Source organism: Gossypium hirsutum, chromosome D08, assembly GCF_007990345.1.
Source record: "Gossypium hirsutum isolate 1008001.06 chromosome D08, Gossypium_hirsutum_v2.1, whole genome shotgun sequence".
NCBI classification, from domain to species: domain Eukaryota; kingdom Viridiplantae; phylum Streptophyta; class Magnoliopsida; order Malvales; family Malvaceae; genus Gossypium; species Gossypium hirsutum.
The window spans coordinates 9,018,597-9,043,319 of record NC_053444.1 but is presented as its reverse complement, the minus strand read 5'-3'; the positions used below and the strand labels follow the sequence as shown (position 1 = coordinate 9,043,319).

At 32.7% G+C, this 24,723-nt stretch overlaps 1 protein-coding gene across 1 annotated transcript; it reads right to left on the bottom strand.

The window, feature by feature from the left end:
- Positions 1-727: 727 nt before the first annotated feature.
- Positions 728-2,590, bottom strand: LOC107908290 (uncharacterized). Its single transcript, XM_041099967.1, has 2 exons — positions 1,414-2,590; positions 728-1,335 (listed from the first exon to the last, which is right to left on the bottom strand). Exons 1-2 carry the CDS (start codon positions 2,588-2,590, stop codon positions 728-730), a joined length of 1,785 nt encoding a protein of 594 aa, XP_040955901.1.
- Between the last annotated feature and the right edge of the window lie 22,133 nt (positions 2,591-24,723).

The window sequence follows — 24,723 nt, the reverse complement described above, 5'->3', positions numbered from 1 at the left end:
AATGTATGAATTTATGTACAATTTATTTATGTAATGAAAGAATATATTTTAGGCGTATGAAAGAATGAAAGAATATTTACTCGAAATAATTGCAAAGATGTATTTTATTAAAATAATGATTTCTAAACATAAGCCTATTTCACAAAAGAATTCTTGTTATTTCTAGGCTAAAACAACAAGTTTGTTCTGAATATTACTCTGAGACAGTTCTAAAGACTTTAGGTATTTCTTCCGTAGTCCAATTGTCTAGAACACTCCCAGGCTCATAAGGACGAATGTCTAGCCAACTTCTCTCTTCATTCTCAAGTTCATGAATGGCGTTAATGTACATATTTCCCAATGTCTTCTCGATGCTTTCCTCAATCGATTTCTTTCTCTCCTGATGAATGATCCCTCCGGATACGAATGTTTTGGATATGTGGGGAATTATCATTGGCTCCCACTTAGCTTCCTCCCCTTTCAAACGCGCCCTTCTTCTTTCCTGCCTTTTTTCTATCTCCTTCCTTATTTGTCTTCTATCCGGCTTGTATCCTAAGCCAAAATGATCTTGCTTTTCTTTCATCATTGGAGCCTCAGTCTTCCCTTGCAGATATCTCCCCAACCCTCTTCCGGGTAAAGCTTCTTTTCCTACCAACAATTGTAAACCCATCTCTGTTGTTTTGGATAATTTTGGAGCCGTAATTTTGCTCCCTTTAGGAACAAATGCCGCATTTACAAACTCCAAAGATCAAAATGAGCATTCAATTGACTCGTCATTGGACTCCACATACGGCATCTCATTGGATACAGTTGCTATTATATCCTCTTCGGCTTTTATTGTCACTAGCCGACCATCTGACACTAACTTCAACATCTGATATAATGATGACGGAACTGCCCCTACCGAATGTATCCATAGTCTTCCTAATAAGCAGTTATAGGAAGGTTTGATGTCCATCACAATAAAATCTACCTCATAAACTGTTGGACCAATCAGTAAGGGTACCTCAGTTCTTCCCATGACCTTCCTTTCTGTGCCGTCAAATGCCCTCACTACATTTTGACACGTTTTCATGTGCGAACTGTCTATAGGTAGCCTGTTCAGTGTAATTAACGGCAAAACGTTTAAAGCTGATCCATTGTCAATCAGTACTCCTAGCAAAATACGCCCCTTGCATCGTGTAGTGATATGCAAAGCTTTGGTAGATCCCATGCCCCCCGAAGGTATTTCATCATCATTGAAAAATATGAAATTATCAGCACTGATATTATTGACCAACCGATCTAGCTTACTGATAGAAATATCCTTGGACACATAGGTCTCATTTAGCATCTTCATCAACGTATTTCGATGTACTTCAGAATTCAAGAGTAAGGACAATACAGATATACGGACCGGTTGTTTATGCAACTGCTCAACGACATTATACTCACTATGTTTTAAAATTTTAAGGAATTCCACAGCTTCTTCCTCCTTCACTGGCTCAACTACTTTCCCTTTTTGCTCCCCTATTATAGCCTCTTTCATAGACTCTGGATCAGTACTCACACACCGACTCTTTGCCGCCTCACTTCCTGGGACAGTCGTATTGCACTCGTAGTTCCATGGGACCTTCTTACTGTCTTGATAAGGAAATGTTGCAGGTTTCTTTATTATGATTTTTGGCATTGCTGGTGCTCTCACCTCATCCTTCTTGGGTCGCGAGATAATGACCACAGGTTGCACTATTCTTGGAACCTTCGAAGCCTCTGATGTGCAAATGCTCCCCTCCTCCTTAACTTCTTCATAAAATTCCATCTCCTTGTTATCCATCAGTTCTTGAACCAAGGCTCTAAATTCTGCACATTCCTGGATTTTATGTCCCCCCTCGTGATGGAACTCACAGTAATTTTCCACCCCTTCGACATTTCTCTCTGAACTCGGGATGATCAATCCCCTTTTCACCATATTTTCCCAGATCCACCTCAAAGGAATTTTCACTTCTGATATGTCTTCCTTGATCTTTCTACCCATGCTCCCACCTATCATGTTCACTCCGTTGTGATCAGGTAATGGATTTTCTGTATTGGGTGAATCATCTAATTTTACCACGCCCATGCTTATAAGCCTTTCTACCAGCTTCTTGAATGCCGTACAATGTTCTATAGAATGCCCCACAATTCCCGCATGATAATCGCACTGTGCGTTTGCATCGTACCACTTGGGATATGGAGGTTGCAGGGGTTTTAAATGGTGAGGGGCAACCACGTGTGTATTGAATAGATTCTGATACAGCTCCCTATACGACATTGAGATTGGCGTAAATTGAAGCTTCTCTGTGTTTTGTCTTGTGTCAGATCTCTGTTTTGATGATCCCTGCTGGTTAACAGCCGTCTTCCCCGATTGACTTACTGTAACTGTCTTCGAATACGAACTTGTGTTGTTGACCTCGTTCTCTTTCTTCTTCGAAACTGGCCTTCTGCTACTTTCTCCAACATCTATTTTCCCACTTCTGATGGCATTTTCTATCATTTCCCTGTTCATAATTATATCAAAAAAGCTTTTAGAAGCACTCCCTAACAGATGCGTAATAAATGGGGCCTTCAATGTATTAACGAAAAGCATCGTCATTTCTCTTTTTAGAAGAGATGGCTGAACTTAAACAGCAACTTCCCTCCATCTCTGTGCGTACTTCCTGAAACTTTTACCAGGCTTCTTTTCCATGTTCTGCAGAGTAATTCTATCAGGTACCATGTCAGTTACATGGTTGTACTGTTTTAAGAATGCCTGTGCTAGATCTCTCCATGAATTAATATGGGTACGGCTTAGTTGATTGTACCATTTAGATGCAGCCCCTGCGAGGCTATCTTGGAAGCAATGTATCAGCAGCTGGTCATTATTAACATATCCAGTCATCCTTCTGCAGAACATAGTAATATGAGCTTCGGGGCTACTAGTCCCGTTGTATTTCTCGAATTCTGGCATTTTGAACTTGTGAGAAAGTACTAGACCTGGAACCAAGCTTAATTCTCTAGCATCAATTCCATGGTAGCTCTCAGTACCTTCTATCGCTCTAAAATTTTCTTTAGCCATTTATACTTTTCCTCGAGCTGTTTCGGCAATTCATCATTCATTTTCTCGATTGTCTCATCGAAGTCTAGGATAACAGGATTAGCAAGATTGTCTCTAGCTTGGAAGTTTATCGGTGTTTCAGTACCTTCCTGAGGTTTGATAGTAACAGAGGATTTGCACGGATATATCCCCGCTTGTTGAGAAGTAAGTCCTGAGGAATGAACAGGTCCCTCGTTGTCTCCTTCTTCATTGTTGAGTACCAACCCCTTTCCTTTGTCAACTCCTCCAGCCAATAACTGAGTCAACTTAGCCATCATACTCCCTTGAGATTCCATTATTTTTTCCATCATCTTTTGTTGAATCTTCTCTAATTGCTTATTCATTTGCTCTTGCATTTCTTTCTGGAACTGTTCTAGCCTTTGGTCCATGTCTCTAGTTTTGGATCGAGTTTCGTAGCAGTGTTTGATGGCTTGATTGGTTTCCAGATTAACTGATGAGTAATTTAGATTAATTAGAATCCCTTAATGTATTTATTAATGCATATGAAACAATGCAATGCATGAAATGAATGCAGAAAAATGCGTCAATTTGAATTCAATTCCATATAAGAAAACTTTACTAGAAATTAAATTCCTTTACATAAAATGAATTACAAATACGACCTTGCCCTAGTACCCAGAACTCTAATCTTTCTAAGTAACAAAGCCAATTCTTGCCCCCGATCTGACTCTAATTCATACTTCACACTCAGCGTGTCAGCTTGTACTGCTAAAGTCTGTATATGGTCAGCTACTTCTCGAATCTGGACTACAGCTTCCTCAATAAGATGATCTCTGCTTCTAACTTGATTTTGAAAATGGTGAAGCTTTTCATTACTATGACTCTCGTTTGCTTTTAAGTACTTGATCTGGATCTCATAATTTTGCAGCTCTATCTCTAACTCTTCAATTCTTTTCTCCATTTCTTCAATCTTGCTCAAGCTAGCTTTTAACTCTATCGTAGAATTTCAGCTTCGATACTGACGAAGGGATCTTTCCAATACAATCACCCTATCCTTTAACTCCCCATTTTCCTTCTGACTTTCTGACAAACTCTTCTCTAAGGCCTCATTTCGCCTTTGCATCTCTTGGAATCTCTGTTCCCACTTATTGGCCTTGTCCTTTTCTCCTTGGATTTCTACTCGCCACTGTTCTGATGTCTTTCCCAGCCCAGCAGTTCTTATTGACAAGCGCAGCTTTTTATAATCCGTCTTTAGACTGCCCAGTTCCTCATCAGCTTTGTTCTTTTCTTTCTTCAACCTCTCATTCTCAAGCTTCTGAACGTCTATGTCCAATCTCAAGTTCGTTTTTTCCGCCTCCATTTGCTCTATTCTTTTCTCCAAATCCGCATTCTTCCTCTCAAAATCTTGTCTTACCATTTCCAACTCAGAAGGAATGACTCGCAAATTCTATTCTATTGACTGGCTTTCTTCCTGATTTAACTTAGGTGTATTATCATTTATCCTTTTAGCCCACTATTGATGATACCCAGGAGTTGTCATTGGACCCACAGCTAGCCTCTTCATTCGGTGAGTTTGTTTCCACGCACTAACCATCTCTTGAATCTTCTTTCTATAACCATCATCCTTGTACGAAAATTCACAATCAGCTAACCCTTGGGTCGCAGGTATAAATTGCCTTGACCTATATTGCCTTAGCACCACTAATGGGGCGTATCCAGTAGCTCCCCAAACCCCTAGCAAATGAACCCAATCAAAACTATCACACCTATACATGATCTCGTCTGGAAGTAACCAAGGAGCTCTCCACTCAATGTCCTCCTCTCGAAGATTTTGAAGAATTGCTATCCACTTCTCCTTCAAAATGTCGTCTCTCCTGGGCGTAGCGACTATCTCCTTTAGTGGTGAATAATTTTTAGAGAAAACCCGATACGACACTTTATCCACCTTCCAAAAGTGACTGTGAAACCACACGAGTAGAAGTTGTGCACATCCGATGAATCTACCTTTACCAGTCTTCCGACATGCACTCAACGACCTGAAAGTCTCTGCCAAGATTACTGGAATCGGTGTAACTTTCTTATCGAGCCAGTCGAATAAATCAGTGACTGTTTCATCTACATATCCCAAGGCCTTAGGGAAGACAACCAAGCCATATATACTTAAAGCAAAAACATCTAACCTTTTCCTGACATCTGGGTGTGTGAGGATTGCATCTTTCAAGCCCCTCCAAGGAATGCACTTACTGTCTCCCTTTTGCTTAATTCGTGCGACAACCCACTGCTCACTCATTCCTGTTACACTCATCAGCTTTTTGGAAAAGGTTGGCACATTTACCGCTCTCGAATAGACCCTGTCCACTTGAAACTTTAAACAACAGAGTAAAGCCATATACTCCTCTATCGTAGGCACTAAATCGACCTTCCCGAATGTAAAGCAACTGTAGGTAGGATTCCAGAATTGGGCGAGGGCTTGAAACAAACGCTTGTCTACCTTCACATCAAGCAAATAAGGCAAATCCCCATAATTATCATAAAAGAGCTGTCTAACCTCGTCACTCCACTGACCCCAGATTTCCTTCAATTCTTGCAAATTGTTTTGAGTTGCATTGATATGCGTAAAGTCCCATAACTCCGATACATGCCCATCAGCCAAACTATCACCCTTTTCTTGCTGCGTTGTCTCAAACCAAGTTCGAACAGCCACATTGTCCTCCACTTTATCAAGAAACCCGCTTTCCATGTTAAGCCTTCTATCTAGCAACTGAATTTGAATTGACACCTTTTATGATGAAATGAAATGCCATGTCATGCAAATAAAACACCAAAAGTCAGTATAACATAGAAACACAAGATATAATCAAGAAATAATAAAGATCCCAAATTGGTTATCTACTAGGGTTTAGTATGATTTTACTTAAGGTGGATTCCTAAGGGTCATTATATGAGGCTTGGCTTCTAGAGTAAAGGTACCCGAAACAGCAGATTCCTCCATCCTCACCCATTATAGGCTCATATGGATCGAGTTCGGTTCAGGGGAATACATTTCCCTATGGCTGCACGGAGATGAAAATCTCACGAAGACATAGGTACGGATGTATCCCGAAAGCAATCCACTACCCTACACGGAGGTGAAAACCTCACGAAGGCATAGCTCCTCACTCCCACTTAAAAGGGTAACATTGTTCAACTCATGAAATGTATAATGCAAACAATGTTTGAACAAGAAGATAATGAATGCAAAAGGATGTCATGAGTTTTTTTTTAAAAATATTTTCTCGACCATAAGACAAAAATTAATCAACTTTGTGGCTCAACTCTCTTTTTAAAAAAAATTCCCCAGTGGAGTCGCCAAGCTGTCAAAACCATTTTTTTTGAAAACAAAAAAATTTAGGTTGTCGACTTTAAAAAATGAAAATTGGGAGTCGCCACCAATCTTTTATTAAGGTGTGATTGGATCACCTAAAACGACTTTGGTCTAGGAATTTTAGAAAAACGGGTCCGGAAGTCGGTTACGTATGAGGAAGGATTAGCACCCTCATTACGCCCAAAAATTGGTACCTAGTTAATTAATTAATGTCTTAAGGTCGAAAATTTTAAAATATAATCTTTAAAAACTTAAAACGTTGCATATTAAGACCCTTTTCAATTCAGAGAAGCAAAAATGCCACACCCAATACGTTAGGGCACAACATTCTAATTTCCCCCAAAATGAATTAGGTCAGAATATTTATACAATAAAACTTTAAAAGAACATCCACTCATCCAATATTTAAGAAATCACACCCAATACGTTAGGGCACGATCCCTTTAGAATCCCAAACCCGAAATATTTCCTTTACTTTAAAAGAACATCCACTTATCCAAGATTTAAGAAATCACACCCAATACGTTAGGGCACAATTCCTTTAGAATCTCAAACTCGGAATATTTCCTTCATGATTTTTTAAAAAAAATCTTCATTTCGAGAAATCAATGCGTCACATCCAATACGTTAGGACACAACGTGTTGAATTCCTAATAATGAGTTTTTATTTTTTTGATTGAAGAGAAATGCTCGATTGTCGGATTTAACTAAGAAAATCGGAACCCAATACGTTAGGGCTCAATTCTCTTGAAAATCCTAAATACGAACATTATCTCAATTTTAAAAAATTTCTATCTTTAAATTTGAGTAAAAAAATGATGTAACGTGATTTTATACATACAAATGCTATAATAATAACAATAATAAATACATCATCGACATAAAAATAATATAAGCAAATGAATAAACGAAATAATAAAAAAAAGGTAATCCATGACATGCAAAATATTAAATGTAAACACAATTATACAATGGATGGGATAGCAAACAAATAAATAATGATCAAAAGACGTATAATATACACATGAAAATTATGAAGATTAAAAATATACATATAATTTACAAATAAAATTTTGGGTTATAGAATTTATATATAAATACAATACATAATATACTTATGCAAATAAAGAAAAAATATAATTATACGTACATATATAAAATAATAAAAAATTGGTATATTTTAAAAAAGAAAAAGTGAGTATTTAATCATTAAAAAAACGTAAATATATACATATAAATATGAAAATATTCATTAACAAATATAGGAAAATATTCGTTTTAAAAAATATATATACATGTACATATAAGAGGAATATACATAGATAAAAAAATTAAATAATGAGTACATTATCAAAATTAATTTTTTAAAAAATAAATATACATATATATATGCATATATAAATGTGAGAAAAATATAAGTTAAAAATATGTGCATAAAATATACATGTATAGATTTTAAAAAAATAAAAATAAAAAAATGATTACGTTATTAATTAATAAAATAAATGAAAAGAACAAAAAAAAGAAAAGAAAAACTAAATTGAATTGCAATAAAAAAACTGGGGTAAATCCGCAAAAAATAAAAGTAAAAGGATTAATTTGAACGCGCGAATTACATAGAGGGGCTGGAAGGGAAATTTTCCCTTCTCCTCTAAAACGACGCCGTTCAACTTAGACCCAATTGAAATAAAAATAAATAAAAGGGTAAATTAAGAAAAATAAAAAAACTTAATTACAAAAACATTAAAAGGAGGAGGGGCTAAATAAAATTCGCAATGGTATCACCTTCTCCACTTTTTTAAAATCATAAATAAGTAAAAAAATAATCGAAACAAAAAAATAGTAAGCCACCTTTAAAAAAACTGTCAATCGTTCTCTTTTTTATTCCTCTTCCCCTTTTCTCCTTCTTTTTTTTTAATGAAGGGAGAGGCCTCTATTTATAGTTGAGCCTCCCCAAATCCAACGGTACAGATCAATTACATCAACGGCTGAGATTAAAGGGTATCTACAAATTAAATCTCTAAGATTACAAAATCATATATTCTAAGATTGCATATCATATCTAAGATTATATATCATCTCTAAGATTGCATATCCTATCTAAGATTGCATATATCATATCTTAGATTGCATATCATATCTAAGATTGCATATCCTCAAAAATTATGTTTCCATATGTGAGTCCGGGCTAAAATTGGGTATTACAATTCTCAAAGTTTTAAATTTTTTTTTGGAAATTTGGATTTTTCCACTTCGGGAAGCATTTAATAAATAGGGGACCATTGGACACATAATATATAAAGCATTGTTGTAAAATGGATGTCGATATAACTCCCATAACCCTAAGAATTCATTTTCTTGTTGCTCTTGTAATCCCTAAAAATTTATAGGGTACCTTAATTATATGTTTGTAACCTATGGTGATTGAGGCCCTATAAATAGAGGGCATGTATAAACTTTTTGATATCCCAAGTGAAAGTTGAATCATCCTTTTATTTCTTTGTCTTTCTTTTTCTTTTAATCTTTGTATTCTTTTTTTTAATTTTATAATACATTATTAGCACGATTTTATTCAAGAATAATATGTTTTTAGTTGGTGTCAAAATTTTGTTGGGATTCAAGCATTGAAATTTAATTGTTTGGTTTAAAAATCATTAGAATCATGGCTATTTGATATTTACTTGGGATAATCACTTTCTCTTCATTACAAATGATGCTTATAATCACTACGTCTCATCCATGGTAACATAAGTCAGTCTAATCAACTTCTTTTGAAATTTGATTTGATTTTTATTAAAAAGAAAATTCAATTTATATAATTCTCTATTTGTATCTCTATGATTTATAAAATCTTTCATGTATTTAGTTATTGAGATTTTTATGTGGAGATAAATATTTTTATTTTTTATTTGGTTCATTTTTAATAAAAGTGATTGATTTAATTTTAATTTTGATTAAGATATATGATTATTGCAGAATGAGAGTAAAAGTACTTGTCATGAACTTTGGATATTCACTCTGTCTGGATAGTTTCATGATTATTATAAAATTTGAAATGAACTTTGGTTAGAAAATGTTTATGTTTAAACCTTTATAGCTGTAAAGTTACTTTAATATGACATTATAATATTTTATATTTTGCTGCGTTATGGTATATAAAAAAATATTATCTAACCATAGCGATTTATTAATAACATGAATTTATAAGTTTGTTATGCTTAATATATGTTTTATTTATACCTATTCATTTTATTTTTATAAATTTATTATTTGTTATGTTTAATATATGTTTTTATTTATACCTATTCATTTTATTTTATATGAATAAATAAATTTTTTAAAGATCAAAATTTTTTATCATTCATGTTGAAAAGAAGTGAAAAAGTGTATATTATTTAAAATAAATTAAGCGTTCATTAATGTTATATAAAAAAATGATTACATGCTCTTGAAGAGCTAATATGACATCAAACTGTAAAAAGCTCTTTAAGAGCTAATATTTTACCTCCTTGTGATGCAAAAGTTTGTAAAATATAATATTATTTCTTAGATTAAGAAGATATATGTTGAAGGAATACATTACACTTATATGATTGAAATATCTAATGTGCTCTTGCAGTAGCAATATTGTGAAAAAGACTTTAAAAAGTATTTTGAAACGATCTCATACCTTTTAGTGGCTAAAGAAAAACAATAAGTTACTGATGAAAAAAGATGAAATTTTTCCCATTAGTTCTGCTCCATTCCCTGAAGTTGAATGTTGTACATAACAATTATGAAAAATGAAAACATAGAAATTGTGGTTGTCGTTATAATTGAGGATGTGGTTGGAGACATACTAATAATTGGTATCATGGTGGTTCTAATAATGGTACTTCTAACCACTAGAAAAAGAATAATAATAAAGAACAAGAAAATGGTGATCAAAATATTTGAAGGTTATCGAAAATTCAAGATACCGATGTGGTATGAAAATCATTGATCACATACATGTCGTACATTTAAGCATCTAGTAAAAAATTATCCAAGCATCTATTAAAAAAGAAGAAGAAGGGACACAATATTGAGACAAATTTCGTTATCCAAAATAATAAAATGGAAGATAATTTTTTGACAAAAGATGAAAATTTGTATTAAGCTAACCATGCATACAAGGATGATGCTTTTAAAAGTCTTAATGATATAGCTCATTTGTATGTTTTTAATTTTCCTTCATAAGAAATAGTTTTATATATATATTCTTATGACTATTTGCAATATTTTTTAAACAATGTTTTCTTTTTTAAGGAAAAATATGAAAATTTTTTGTTTTTTCGTTAAACCTAAGAATAAAGACATATGTCACGTAGATTTTGCTACTACATATTCTATATTTAAAGGTAAAAGATTTTTCTCATTTAATATCATATTAGGTAAACACCAAAGTAATATAAGGCTCTAGAAGAACTATGATAATATTATTTCAAGGGTAAAATATATTATAGATGATGCATTGTTTTCATCTAAGTCTCAAATAAATTTAGCTTTATAGATATTCACTGAAATGGATATCATATCGAGACTATAAATGAGAAAAAATATTGAATATCTATATATTGAATGTGAAAAGAAATATGTATTAGAAAGACTACCTGCTTTTTCATCAGATTTAGATTATACACATATTAGTGAAAGTAAGACACATGTTACTACAAACTAGATGTTTGTAGAACCACATACTTTTACTCTTTGGCATGACCAGTTAAGCCATCTAAGATCATATATGATGCAAAAATTAATTGAGAATTCATATGGATTTTCATTAAAAAACCAAAAGATTCTTTAATTTAAAAGAATTATCCTATGTTGCTTGTTCTCAATGAAAATTGATTATTAGAAACTCACTAGCTAACGTTTAGATTTAATGTCTAGCATTTTTGAAATGAATATGGGTCCATTCATCCACCATGTGGATGATTTTGATATTATATGATTTTGGTAGATGAATCTGCAAAATAATTACATATGCGATATCAACTTGCAACTTGTCGTTTGTGAGGTTACTTGTTTAAATAATTAATTTCAGATTATACAATTAAGACAATTCATTTTGCTAATGCTGGTGAGTTTACATCCCAGGTTTTTAATGATTATTGTATTTCAATTGGGATAAAAATTGAACATCCTGTAGCTTATTTTTACACACAAAATTGTTTAGCTAAATCATTTATTAAACGCCTCCAACTAATAGCTAGGTCATTACTTATGAGAACAAAACTCCCTGTTACAGCTTGGGGATGTGTTATTTTGCATGCAACAACACTTGTGTGTATCAGACTAATAGTTTATAATAAATACTTCCCATTACAATTGACTTTTGGCTAGGAGCCAAATAATTTCCATCTTAGAATTTTTTGGATATGCGGTATATGTTCCAATTGTTCCACCACAACACACAATGATGAGTGAGTCCACATAGGAGGTTGGGAATGTATATTGATATAAATCTCCTTCTATTAATAAAATATCTTTGCGATATTAATTGGAGATTTAGTTATGACATAACTTGTCAATTATTATAAGATAATTTTTCCCAACACTAGAGGGAGAGAATAAAGCTAGATGAATAAAATACTTGGAATGAATTATCATTATCTAAGATCATCGTAAAAATAATGTGAACTAGAAGTTCAATAGATAATTTATTTTACAAATAAACTGCCAGATTCATTTATTGACCTAAAGAGAATTACAAAATCTCACATACCAGCTAAAAATACTTTAATACAAATTGATGTTCCAATAGGGCCAAATGTTAGTGTAAAAGAAAGTAATCCACACTTGAAGCGTGGAAGACCAATCAGTTCCAAATATAAAAATCCTTGTAAAAGAAAATGAGAAAACATTCAAAATAGCCATATTGTGGAGGCAAGTGCCCAAGAAGAGGCCAAAGATGTAAATAATAACCCCTGAAGAGGTTCAAGTACCTGAAAATGGTGAAAACAAAGAGATCTCGATATGTTATGTTACTTCAAGAAAATGATGGAACCAGAAAAATATAGTTGCTGATAATAATTTTACTTTTAATGTTGCTATTGAAATAGCAAAAGAAAATAAGGATTCTGAGTTTAAATCTATTTTTGCAAAGGCCCTACATTGATTATGAAGAGATATATTCTCCTGTGGTGGATGCAATCACGTTTAGATACCTTATTAGTCAGGAAGTATGTGAAAAACTTGACATGCATCTAATGTATGTTGTTACAACCTATTTGTATGGTACAATTGATAGTGAAATTTATATGAAAATCCTTGAAGGATTTAAAATCCAGAAAGATATAGAGTTTCTCAGGTAATTAGATTAAAGAAAAAATTATATAGATTAAAACAATCTGGATGTATGTGGTACAATCATCTTAATGAATATTTATTAAAAGAAGGTTATAAAATGATCAAATTTGTTCATGTGTTTTTATAAAAGGTCTGGATCGGATTTTGTGATAATTTCTATTTATGTTGATGATCTAAATATTATTGGAACTCCTAAAGAGCTTCAAAATGCGTTAAATTATTTAAAAAAAGAATTTGAGATGAAAGATCTTGGAAAAACAAAGTTTTGTCTTATCTTGCAGATTGAACATTTAAAAGATGGAATTTATGTTCATCAGTCAACTTATAAGAAAAAGATCTTAAAGAAATTTTACATGGGTAAAGAACATCCATTGAGTACCCTGATGGTTGTATGATCGTTAGATGTGAATAAAGATCAATTTTGTCTTTGTGAGAATGATGAAGAGTTTTTTGACCCTGAAGTACCATATCTAAATGCCATAAGGGCATTGATGCATCTTGCAAACAACACAAGACCTGATATAGCTTTCGCTATAAGCTTGTTAGCAAGATTTAGTTATTCTCCAACACATAGACATTGAAATGCATCGACTCAAAAATGTAATGTGATGTTGTCATTAGGTTGTGTCAAATACATATTGCTCTCTTTTCCTTTAACCAAGGTTTTGTCCCACTGGGTTTTTCTAGTAAAGGTTTTTAATGAGACAACTTGTAATAGGAGATTGTGTACTCTTTTTCCTTCATTAGGTTTTTATCCCACAAGATTTTTCCTAATGAGGTTTTAACGAGGCACACTTTCATTGATGGACATCCAAGGGGGAGCGTTGTAAAATGGATGTTCAAATAAGCTATTTAATCACTCCTTGAATGGTTTAATTACCATTTAAGTCTCTTTTCCTTTATTCAATAAGCTATTTAATCACTCAAATTATATAGTGATCAAATTTTACATCTTTTACGATTTAGTCCTTTTTAATAAATTAACTATCGAAACGTTAAAATTTCTTAACAAAAATTTAATACAACCTTAATGACACTCCATAAATATTTATAAAAATATTTACAGCTCAGTTTATAGAAACGAGATTCCGATACCTCATTTTCTAGCACCACTTGAACTTAATAAACCGTTTATAAAACATAAATTATCAATCAAAAACTTTTTAAAAATCATATTTGAATCGTAAATATTAAATAATAATATTTACAAACTTACTCCTTAAATTTGGTGGCCCCAAAACCACTGTTTCCAACACCACTAAAAAATGAGCTTTTACATAAGTGGTCTTAAAGCATGCTTCTAACTCGTTATAAGGTCATTTAATGTATGTTTAGTAATTTTTAACATCACCTAGGGTATTTTGGACGTAAAACTCCTATAATTGTTTAAATATGATGATGTTTGTATACGAATGAGACGTGGTGTAATGTGTGATGATGTGATGTTGGTGTAATAGGGTGTTACAATACATTAACTTATTCTTATATTAGAAAAGTATAATTATTTGTGTATATAATATGTAAAAAAAATGGTGTTATATCAATAATAATATTAGTAATTTGTGAAATTTGAATCAAATTAAAATGTCATGTATAAAATTACACAGAATTAAAGTTCATCTATAATATTGCATGTTAAACCAAAGTTCATTTGTAGTTTTGAGATTTATCTATATTAAAAAATGTTATTTTACTAAATTATAATTACATTATAATGTTTAACATATCAAACATTATAATTAACATTCACTAATAATTTTGTATGATAATTTATTTTTAATTTTATATAATGAATATAAAATATCCTTAATTTAGTAAAATAATAGTGTTTAATATATCATTATTAGTAGGCCTGTTCATGGATTGAACTAGATCCTAATAAAATTTTAAGCTCGTTTGATAGGTCTAGGCCCGATTCAACCCAAAAAATGGGCCCAACTTTTTGCCCAAACTTGGCTCGGATTATAGATATTAAACTCGGGCTCGATCAGTATAAAAAAGTTTTATATTATTTTTTTATATATAAAAATTTTAAAAATATATTACATCAAAAACACTAAAAAAATATTTCTCAACAAATTGAAAATAAATTTAAAAAAGTCTTTATACTTATATAACTAAGATATGTGCAACTTAATATACAAATGCCTCTAAAATAGTAGCAAAATTAACAATAAAATAAGAGTTATACAATATTCAAACAATAACAACAAAATAGTGAAATGACAACAAAACAGTGGGAAAAACAGCAACAAAATAGTGAGAAATTAACATTTTTTTAAATTCGGGTCGGGCCAGGCCCGAGCCAAAAAACCTTACTCAAGGCCCAGTCTGTCTTTTAAACGGGCCTTATTTTTTTGCCTAAGCCCATTTTTCGAGCTTATATTTTTGTTCAAACTCTCCCAGTTTTCGAACGAACCTTTGGGCCGTATGGCTTGGCCATGAACAAGTCTAATTATTAATAATATTTGAAATTTTAATATACATATAATAATTAATGGGAAAAATATAAGAATGATCACTATATTATTGACTTGATTCTATTTTAGTCTCTTAACTATTTTTTTATTTAATTACTCAAAACAAAAATCTAATAAATCGACTAATTCAAAATTTTAAATTAACGATTTTTTGATTCCAAATATCTAACTCACCAATTAATTCTTTATAACGTCTTTGATAAATAAGATAGCAGTCGTTGACATTTTCCTAGAATTTTGAGACTTGAAGATAAAAATGTTAACTTTTTAGTGTTTAATTCATCAAATCAATCCTAATACCTAAATTAAATCACATTCATTAGATTGTATTTGACAAATTAAACACAAAATTAAATAAAGTTACAATTAACACTAAATTTATTCTATTAAAAATATAAAAAATTCAAACCTAATAATATTATTAATTATTTTAATCAAATAAGCCATAAAACCCTAATCAAGCACTTCACTGGATAGTGGGGGATTGACAGTTTAGCTAATTTCTATAAGCTATACACCAACTTAGGAATTTTCTAGACGCCTGTAAGTCATACACCAACTCAAAATACCTTTACCTTGATAACCATCTTACTTGTGGCCGTTAGATCCATTGGCAACTGAAATAGGTTATTGAACTCCATTAACTAAAGAGTTTTTAACCACTACTTCTTTGCAATTTATTTTAGCAATTACTTGCAAAAGTATTTTTACGGTGTTAGTAGTTAGATTAGTTTTAGTATTACTCTTTTATTATTTTTGTAGGTAGTTAGTTAATATATAAATTTAATATTTAGTTAGCTTAATTAGTTAAGTAAGTTTTATATTTCGAGTTACAAATCTCTTTATGGGTTCGATCTTCAGAATACTTTTTTTCAACAAAATCATTTTGTGTTAATTTATTACTTGACATCAATCTTATGCACTTGCGACTAGTTGGAGAAAGTGGTAACTATTTTTAGCTTTAAAATTATTTATCATATTTGTTACTATTTTCATCACCACCTTTCGCAACACCGCTTATGTAACGACCTGATTTTTAGTGGTATCAAAAAATATGATTTCGGGACCCCATTTTCATAAATTGAGTTCGTAAATATTAATATAAAAATATATTAAAGATTGGTTGAGCAATTTTGTCAATTAAATAGTTAATTAAGGCCCAGGGGCTAAATTGTAAAAGTTCAATTACTATAGGTTTTAATTTGGCCAAAAGCTTAGGGAGTTAAATAGAAATTAGCCAAAAGTTTAAAATGACAATTAAACCATTTTGCTATAGGAATTGGTGGATGATGATGAAAGATTCCATTAAACTTGATTAAAGATGGATTAAGTTAATTAAAAGATGATTAAATTAACTAAGTTAAGCAATTAAGGATTAATTAAGGTGTAAAAGACAAAAGATAGTGGAGTGTTACCATCTTATTCACTTCTCTTAACCGTACAAGCATAGAAAACCTAAAGAAGAAACCATTTTTGAAGCTTCCATATTTGGCCATCAATTAGTAAGTGATTTCAAGTCCTTTTCTTGTAATTTTTATAGATTTGAGGTAATGAGAACTTAATTTAGCTAGGTCATGGTAACTTAGAAATTTATCATTTTGATTCTTGAAGAATTACGCTTGAAATTGATAGATTTTAAGCTTAGAATATGAAAAGGATTAGATTGTAAAGTTAATTTCGCTTATTGTTAACTTTGTTACATTAGGAATCAAATTGAATAAATGTAAAACTTGTCATGAAATTATGTTAGAAATAGAAAGTATAAGGTCCTTAATGAAAATATATGAAATCGGATTTTAATCCGAAGCTAGGAACTGGAAGTTATGCTTATCCTGAGTTCAGGGACTGAATTGAATAAAATGTAAATTTTGAGGGAAATCAAAAAATAAATTTCTATAAGATCATGCATATCATAGCATAGTATGGAAATATTTGGAATTCATTGACGATATAAAATAACTGTATAGATCAAGAATGGATCGAAGTGAAGTTAATCGGGAAAAAACTAAAATTACAAAATAGTCCCTAAAGTATCCTCTTTTCAAATTTTAAACAGGTAAGTTCATATAGAAGTTACCATCTTGTTTTATATTATGTGTGAATTGTATTTGGTTTCATCTATATGTTTAGTTATAAGTAGAATTTAGTGAATTTGGCATGTGGCTTAAAATGGATTGAATTGAAAAGTCATGTGAATATTGACTATTATGAAATAATACATCGTGCAAAATGTAAAAGTTGATTGATTATAGAACTTGTAAATGAAATAAGAAATTATGTATCGGGATTAGTAATGATATATGTACGAAGATAATACCCGTATGAATTTAGTAAAAAGTTGCATGTGCTCGTCCAAATATAGATTAGGTGCACTATATTAATACATATTATTAGGAATCACCATTCAACGAGTATGGTCGAATACAGAATACTGAATGGTGCTAGATATCGATGCTGTGATAGGCTCGTATAGATCATCCAAAGGTACATTTAGATTGATACTCAACTCGCACACTATCATATCCTCTGAGACGTTGATGGTATGTCTATGTGGGGTTCTTGAATTTCAACTTCATGACGCATTGTTGGGGAATTATTCACAGGTAGTCTTGATGAATCGGGAGCTTCAACTATCGCATTTCTGTGCTCCGCATTGTTGCAATATTTCCGGTTCTATGATGAACTATTGTAATTGTTTGGACATCTTCAACATTGATAAGCTCAAGTTAGTTATGCATGACAGGAATTGACCACGTCATAAATCTATAAAAGATTACGGATAATATCCACCCACGTAGAGCTACAATTTTAGTCACAATCTTCAATTTGACTCATGAAGTTAGATACCCTTTTTAAGCTTTATACTAATTTTACATCTCAATTCGAATACAATGCCAATTTTAGTGCAATGAATTTATTCATTTTAAGGTAAGTTTAGATGGATGGTATGTTTACCTATGATTAGTGTAAAAATAACAGTGGCAGTGAGATTAGATACTGTAACGATATTGTAGCGTGAGACAAAAAATAAGTTAAACGCACCGTACCCTATCACCCATCCAAACCCACCTTTAATAGACAATAACAATAAAATAATTACTCATCTTTATATTTCTTTTATAAAATATAATAAATTTAAAAATTATATAGAGAAGTAGGCTAACTTTTTTATTATTTAGAAAATTAAGGTAGTTTAATTCAAATTTCATTTTTGGAAAAAAAAAAGAACTACACAATTTTTTTGATAATAAAAAGGTTATCCTTAAATAATATTTTATTTACAATATTCTTTTTAAGAAGCCTAAAGGGGTCAACCAGCTTTTCTTCCAAGATAAATGCCAACTGCCAAGTTATCATATCATCGAAACACACGAGTGGTGGTGTATTGATTGCTGATGTTGATAGTAAGGCTGAAGACAATTAAGAGCAGTCCCCACCCTGCCCCTTCTTGTGTTGCTGTAATTATTATTGGGTTTGGTATTTGCTTTTCATGCCCACCCACCATTTCAACCCATTCTGACAAATTTAGTTTTGATATTTATATATTTTATTAATTTAATATTTATCTTTTAATTAAATTCGTTTATTTTTTTAAAATTAATCTTTTAATGGAAATAATAAATAAAAAATTAATTTTTTAACATTGTTGGCTTGACAATTCGCATGATCATTCATGTGCACGTCATATTAACCTAATATCATTTGTTTTATATTTAATGCCAATAAATAATTTAAAATTTATAAAAAAATTAAAATTAAAAGTAAAAAATATATAAAAAGTTCATAATTTTTTTAAAAAAATTAGCATGAAATATATGTTAATTGTTGCCTTATTTAAAAATTTAACATTTTAATTAGTATTTTCATTAAAGAAAAATTATTTTCTCTCCAAAATTGATGATCAATTTTAATTCTTTTTAAAAGGTTAAAAATTTGAATTTATCTTTAAGAAATAATTAAGCTTTCATTATCTTAAAAAAGAATTCTAATTTTATGGACTTAAATATTCATAAATGTCGATTTTTTAAAAAATTTATGTGAATAAACTGATTTTTGAAAAAATTAAGGTAACAAGTCAATTTTACAAAAACACGTTCAGCTGGAAGTAATTTTCTACCCTTCCACTTGGACACATTTTCAGCGTATTGATAGAAAAAAACTTCTTTTTGCCACATCAATATTAAAAGTGGCAACACCAATATTTTTTCTTATTTTTTGGAGCCACCTATTAATGTGGGAATAAAACTTACAAAATAGGTCTTTATATAGACTCAAAGTCTCATTTCTATTATTTTCTTAAACTGTTGTGCGGAAGCGTGTAAAAGAGTAAAATTATTGTACTAAAAAATCACACTAAGTTCAATTCCCAGGAAAGAGAGGTGGATCACAAGAATCGCTTAAGTACCAGGTCTTTCCTAGCCAGAATATCTCTCAATCGTAATTTAATAGCACAATAAATCACTACAATCACATACACAATTCATGCAGAATAATACAATAAAGAACACAAGAATTTAACGAGGTTCAGCAAATTTTGCCTACGTCCTCGGGCACTACCAAATATATTTCACTCCAAAATACAAGTGAGAATTTACAAAGAGAGAGAGAGAAAACAATGCCTTAAGTAGAGAATGGCAAGTTTGAGATACAGAATGAGAGATGGTTATGCCTATTTATAGTTGAGGTTCAGGGATCAACTTGCAAAGTCACTTTACAATTAGGGACCATATATTGCAAATATCTCAGATTTTATTATGCCAATATCTCGATACCCATATCTTTGACTTTCCAATATTTGATACCCATATCTTTGACTTTCCAATATTTGATACCCATATCTTTGACTTTCTATTATTTGATACCCATATCTTTGATTTTCCATAAATATGGATAATTCTCAATAATCTCCACCTTGAAGATTTGATTCGAGTAATCTTATCTTCACACAATTCTCTCTGCCTTTGTCAACAACACTTGATAGTGCCTTTTTCAACTGTTAAACATGCAGAATATTGATCAAGTTCAAACAATGTTCGAACTTGATTGTTGTTACCACATTGGTCATCATATCTGCGGGATTATCTGCAGTCTTAATCTTCTGAAGGTGAATTTTCCCCTCATCAATAATTTCCCGCACAAAGTGGAAACGTACATCGATATGCTTTGTACGTGCATGATAGACTTGATTCTTTGCTAAATGAATAGCACTTTGACTATCACAATACACATTAATATGCTCCTGGACCAATCCCAAGGTTTTAACCATACCTTGTAACCAAATAGCTTCCTTTACAGCCTCTGTTACAGCCATGTATTCAGCTTCTGTGGTTGACAACGCAACTGTAGACTGCAGTGTAGACTTCCAACTTATTGGTCCTCCAGCAAGAGTAAATACATAACCAGTGGTTGATCTTCATTTGTCCAAATCACTGGCATAATCAGAATCAACGTACCCAACAACACCTTTACCAAGTGTAGTATCCTGCTTGAACAGTAATCCAATATCCATGGTCTTATGAATATACCGTAGAATCCATTTCACAGCTTGCCAATGTCCTTTTCCAGGATTATGCATATACCTGCTCACTATACTAATTGCCTGTGAAATGTCGGGTCTTGTACACACCATTGCATACATCAAGCTACCTACTGCATTAGAATACGGAACTTGTAACATGTATTCTTGTTCCGTATTTGTCGAAGGAGATAGTTGTGCAGAAAGCTTGAAATGAGAAGCCAACGGGGTACTTACAGCTTTAGTCTGCTCGTTCATGCCAAACTTCTGTAGTATCTTCTTTAAATATTGCTTCTGAGATAAACTAACTCTGCCATGAGCTCTATCCCTACATATTTCCATGCCAAGGATCTTCTTAGCTTCACCTAGATCTTTCATCTCAAACTCAAGGTTGAGTTGAGTCTTCAATCTCTCAATTTCAACTTTACTCTTAGATGCTATCAACATATCATCAACATATAAGAGCAAGTATACGAAAAATTCTTCTTGTAGCTTCTGAAAATACACGCAATGATCAAATTTACTTCTTGTATACCTTTGCCCTTTCATGAACTGATCAAATCACTTGTACCACTGCCTTGGAGATTGTTTCAATCCATAAAGCGACTTTGTCAGTTTGCAAACCCAATTTTCTTTATCAGCAACCTTGAATCCATCTGGCTGAGTCATATAGATTTCCTCTTCCAAAACACCGTGTAAAAATGCGGTTTTCACATCGAGCTGAACTAGTTCAAGATCATATTGCGCAACCAAGGCTAGCAAAATTCGAATAGACGAATGCTTCACAACTGGAGAAAATACTTCATTGTAGTCTATTCCTTCTTTCTGAGCGTAACCCTTTGCTACCAATCTAGCCTTGTATCGAACTTCATTTTTATCAGGAAATCCTTCCTTCTTTGCATATACCCATTTGCATCCAATTGCCTTCTTTCCTTTAGGTAGTGTCACCAACTCCCAAGTCCTATTTTTATGAAGAGACTGCATTTCTTCATTCATAGCTTGCTTCCACTTTACACTATCAGAGTTACTTCTTGCTTCTGTGTAAGTAGAAGGAACATCATCATCTGCAATTGGAAGTGCATAGGCCACCATATCATCAAAGCGAGCAGGCATACGAATCTCTCTTCTTGGCCTTCTATATGCAATTGAATCATGTTGTTGTAGAAGTTCTTGGGTCGAAACTTCTTCATCATTTGTTCCTTCAATATTAGCTGGATCATCATTAACCTTTTCAAGCTCCACCTGCTGCAAAGTGCCACTGGTTGTGTTATCCTTTTGTGAATCATTGTTCTTCATCATGGTTGATTCATCAAAAGTCACATCTCTACTGAAAATTATTTTCCTTGTATCAGGACACCAGAGACGGTATCCTTTTACTCCACCAGTTATACCCATGAATAATGCTTTCTTTGCTCTTGGGTCTAACTTAGATTCTTTTACATGATAATATGCAGTGGAACAAAAAATATGTAAAGAATCATAATCAATAGCAGGTTTACCAGCCCACCTCTCCATAGGAGTTTTTCCATTTATTGCAGCTGATGGCAACCGATTAATTAGATGGCACGCATATGTAACTGCCTCAGCCCAAAATTATTTGCCCAATCCAGCATTGGACAACATACATCGAACTTTCTCCAGTATAGTCTGATTCATACGTTCTGCCACCCCATTCTGTTGTGGTGTATCTCGAACAGTGAAGTGTCGTACAATACCTTCATCGTGACATACTTGTAGAAATGGATCATTCTTGTACTCAGTACCATTGTTTGATCGAAGTCGTTTGACTTTTCGACCAGCCTGGGTCTCCACCATCTTCTTCCATTTCAGAAATACATCCAAAACTTCATTTTTCCTTTTCATTAGATACACCCATACTTTTCTTGAATAATCATCAACAAAAGTAACAAAATAGTGCATACCTCCCAAAGAAGCCACTTTAGTAGGTCCCCACACATCACTGTGAACGTAGTCCAGAATTTCTTTTGTATTGTGAATTGCTGAACCAAATTTTATCCTCGTCTGCTTGCCCAGAACACAATGTTCACAAAATTCCAATTTGCAAGAATTTGCACCTTTCAACAAGCCTTGCTTCGCCAAACTCTACAAAGCTTTTTCACCAGCATGTCCCAATCGCATATGCCATAACCTGGTAGCCTCTGAATCTGCATCTTTCGTAAAAGCTGTTGATGTTGATCCAATAACTGTACTTCCATTTAAATAGTACAGATTATTCCTTCTTGTGCCTTTCATCACCGTCAATACCCCAGCTACTACCTTTAGTAATCCATCTCTCAAAGTGATTGTGAGCCCTTTAGATTCTAGGACCCCTAATGAGATAAGATTTTTCTTCAAGCTAGGTATATAGCGAACATCTGTCAAGACTTGAATTGAGCCGTCGTGATTCTTCAATTGGATTGTACCTACTCCCATTGTCTTACAAGCGCTATCATTGCCCATAAAAACAACTCCACCTTCTAGTTCTTTAAGACTAGAAAACCAGTCCTTATTAGGACACATATGGTAAGTACATCCCGAATCCAAAATCCACTCATCTGTATGACATGCCATTGCCATGCCAACCAAGCTAAAGTCTGACTCCTCATCATGCTCCGCTACACATGCATCAGAAATAGCTTTACCCTTTTGTAACTTAGGACAATTCTTTTTCCAATGCCCTTCCTCACGACAAAAAGCACATTCATCTTTGGCAGGTCTCCCTTTGGACTTACTCCTTCTACCAGATTTGTTGCTGCGCGAACGACTTCTTACTGTTAAGACTTCTGTAGTTGTATCTCTGTGATCTTTTTTATCTTTCTTTCGAGTCTCAGATCTATACAACGCACTGCAGACTGCATCAAATGTGATTGTATCCTTCCCATGAAGCAATGTGGTGGTAAGATGATCATATTCATCAGGAAGAGAATTCAACAACAGTAATGCCTTGTCTTCATCTTCAAATTTCTCATCCAAATTTAGCAAGTCTGCTAAAATTTTATTGAATGAGTTCACATGGTCATTCATCGACATACCGGGTGCATACGTGAATCGATAAAGTTTCTTTTTCATATAAAGCCTATTTTCAAGACTTTTTGTTAGAAACTTTTCTTCCAGTGTATCCCACAACTTCTTCGCTGATGTCTCCCTCATGACAGAGTACTTCTGCTCTTTGGCCAAACATAGGCGAATTGTTCCACATGCCTGTCTATTGATCTTGGCCCACTCCTTGTCATCCATCTTGTCAGGTTTTTCTTCAAGGGCTATATCCAGCTCTTGCTGACATAAGACATCCAGGATCTCACATTGCCACATACCAAAATTATTGGTACCATCAAATTTCTCTACTTCAAATTTCGCATTGGTCACAGTAGTCTTTGACGATGACTTTTCCATTTTTTTCTCCTCAATCCCAACTACAGTACGTGAACAGTGCCGTGAACGATCGTATTCCCCAAGTACGAATCTAGCTCTGATACCAATTGTTGTGTGGAAGCGTGTAAAAGAGTAAAATTATTGTACTAAAAAATCACACTAAGTTCAATTCCCAGGAAAGAGAGGTGGATCACAAGAATCGCTTAAGTACCAGGTCTTTCCTAGCCAGAATATCCCTCAATCGTAATTTAATAGCACAATAAATCACTACAATCACACACACAATTCATGCAGAATAATACAATAAAGAACACAAGAATTTAACGAGGTTCAGCAAATTTTGCCTACGTCCTTGGCACTACCAAATATATTTCACTCCAAAATACAAGTGAGAATTTACAAAGAGAGAGAGAGAAAATAATGCCTTAAGTAAAGAATGGCAAGTTTGAGATACAGAATGAGAGATGGTTATGCCTATTTATAGTTGAGGTTCAGGGATCAACTTGCAAAGTCACTTTACAATTAGGGACCATATATTGCAAATATCTCAGATTTTATTATGCCAATATCTCGATACCCATATCTTTGACTTTCCAATATTTGATATCCATATCTTTGACTTTCTATTATT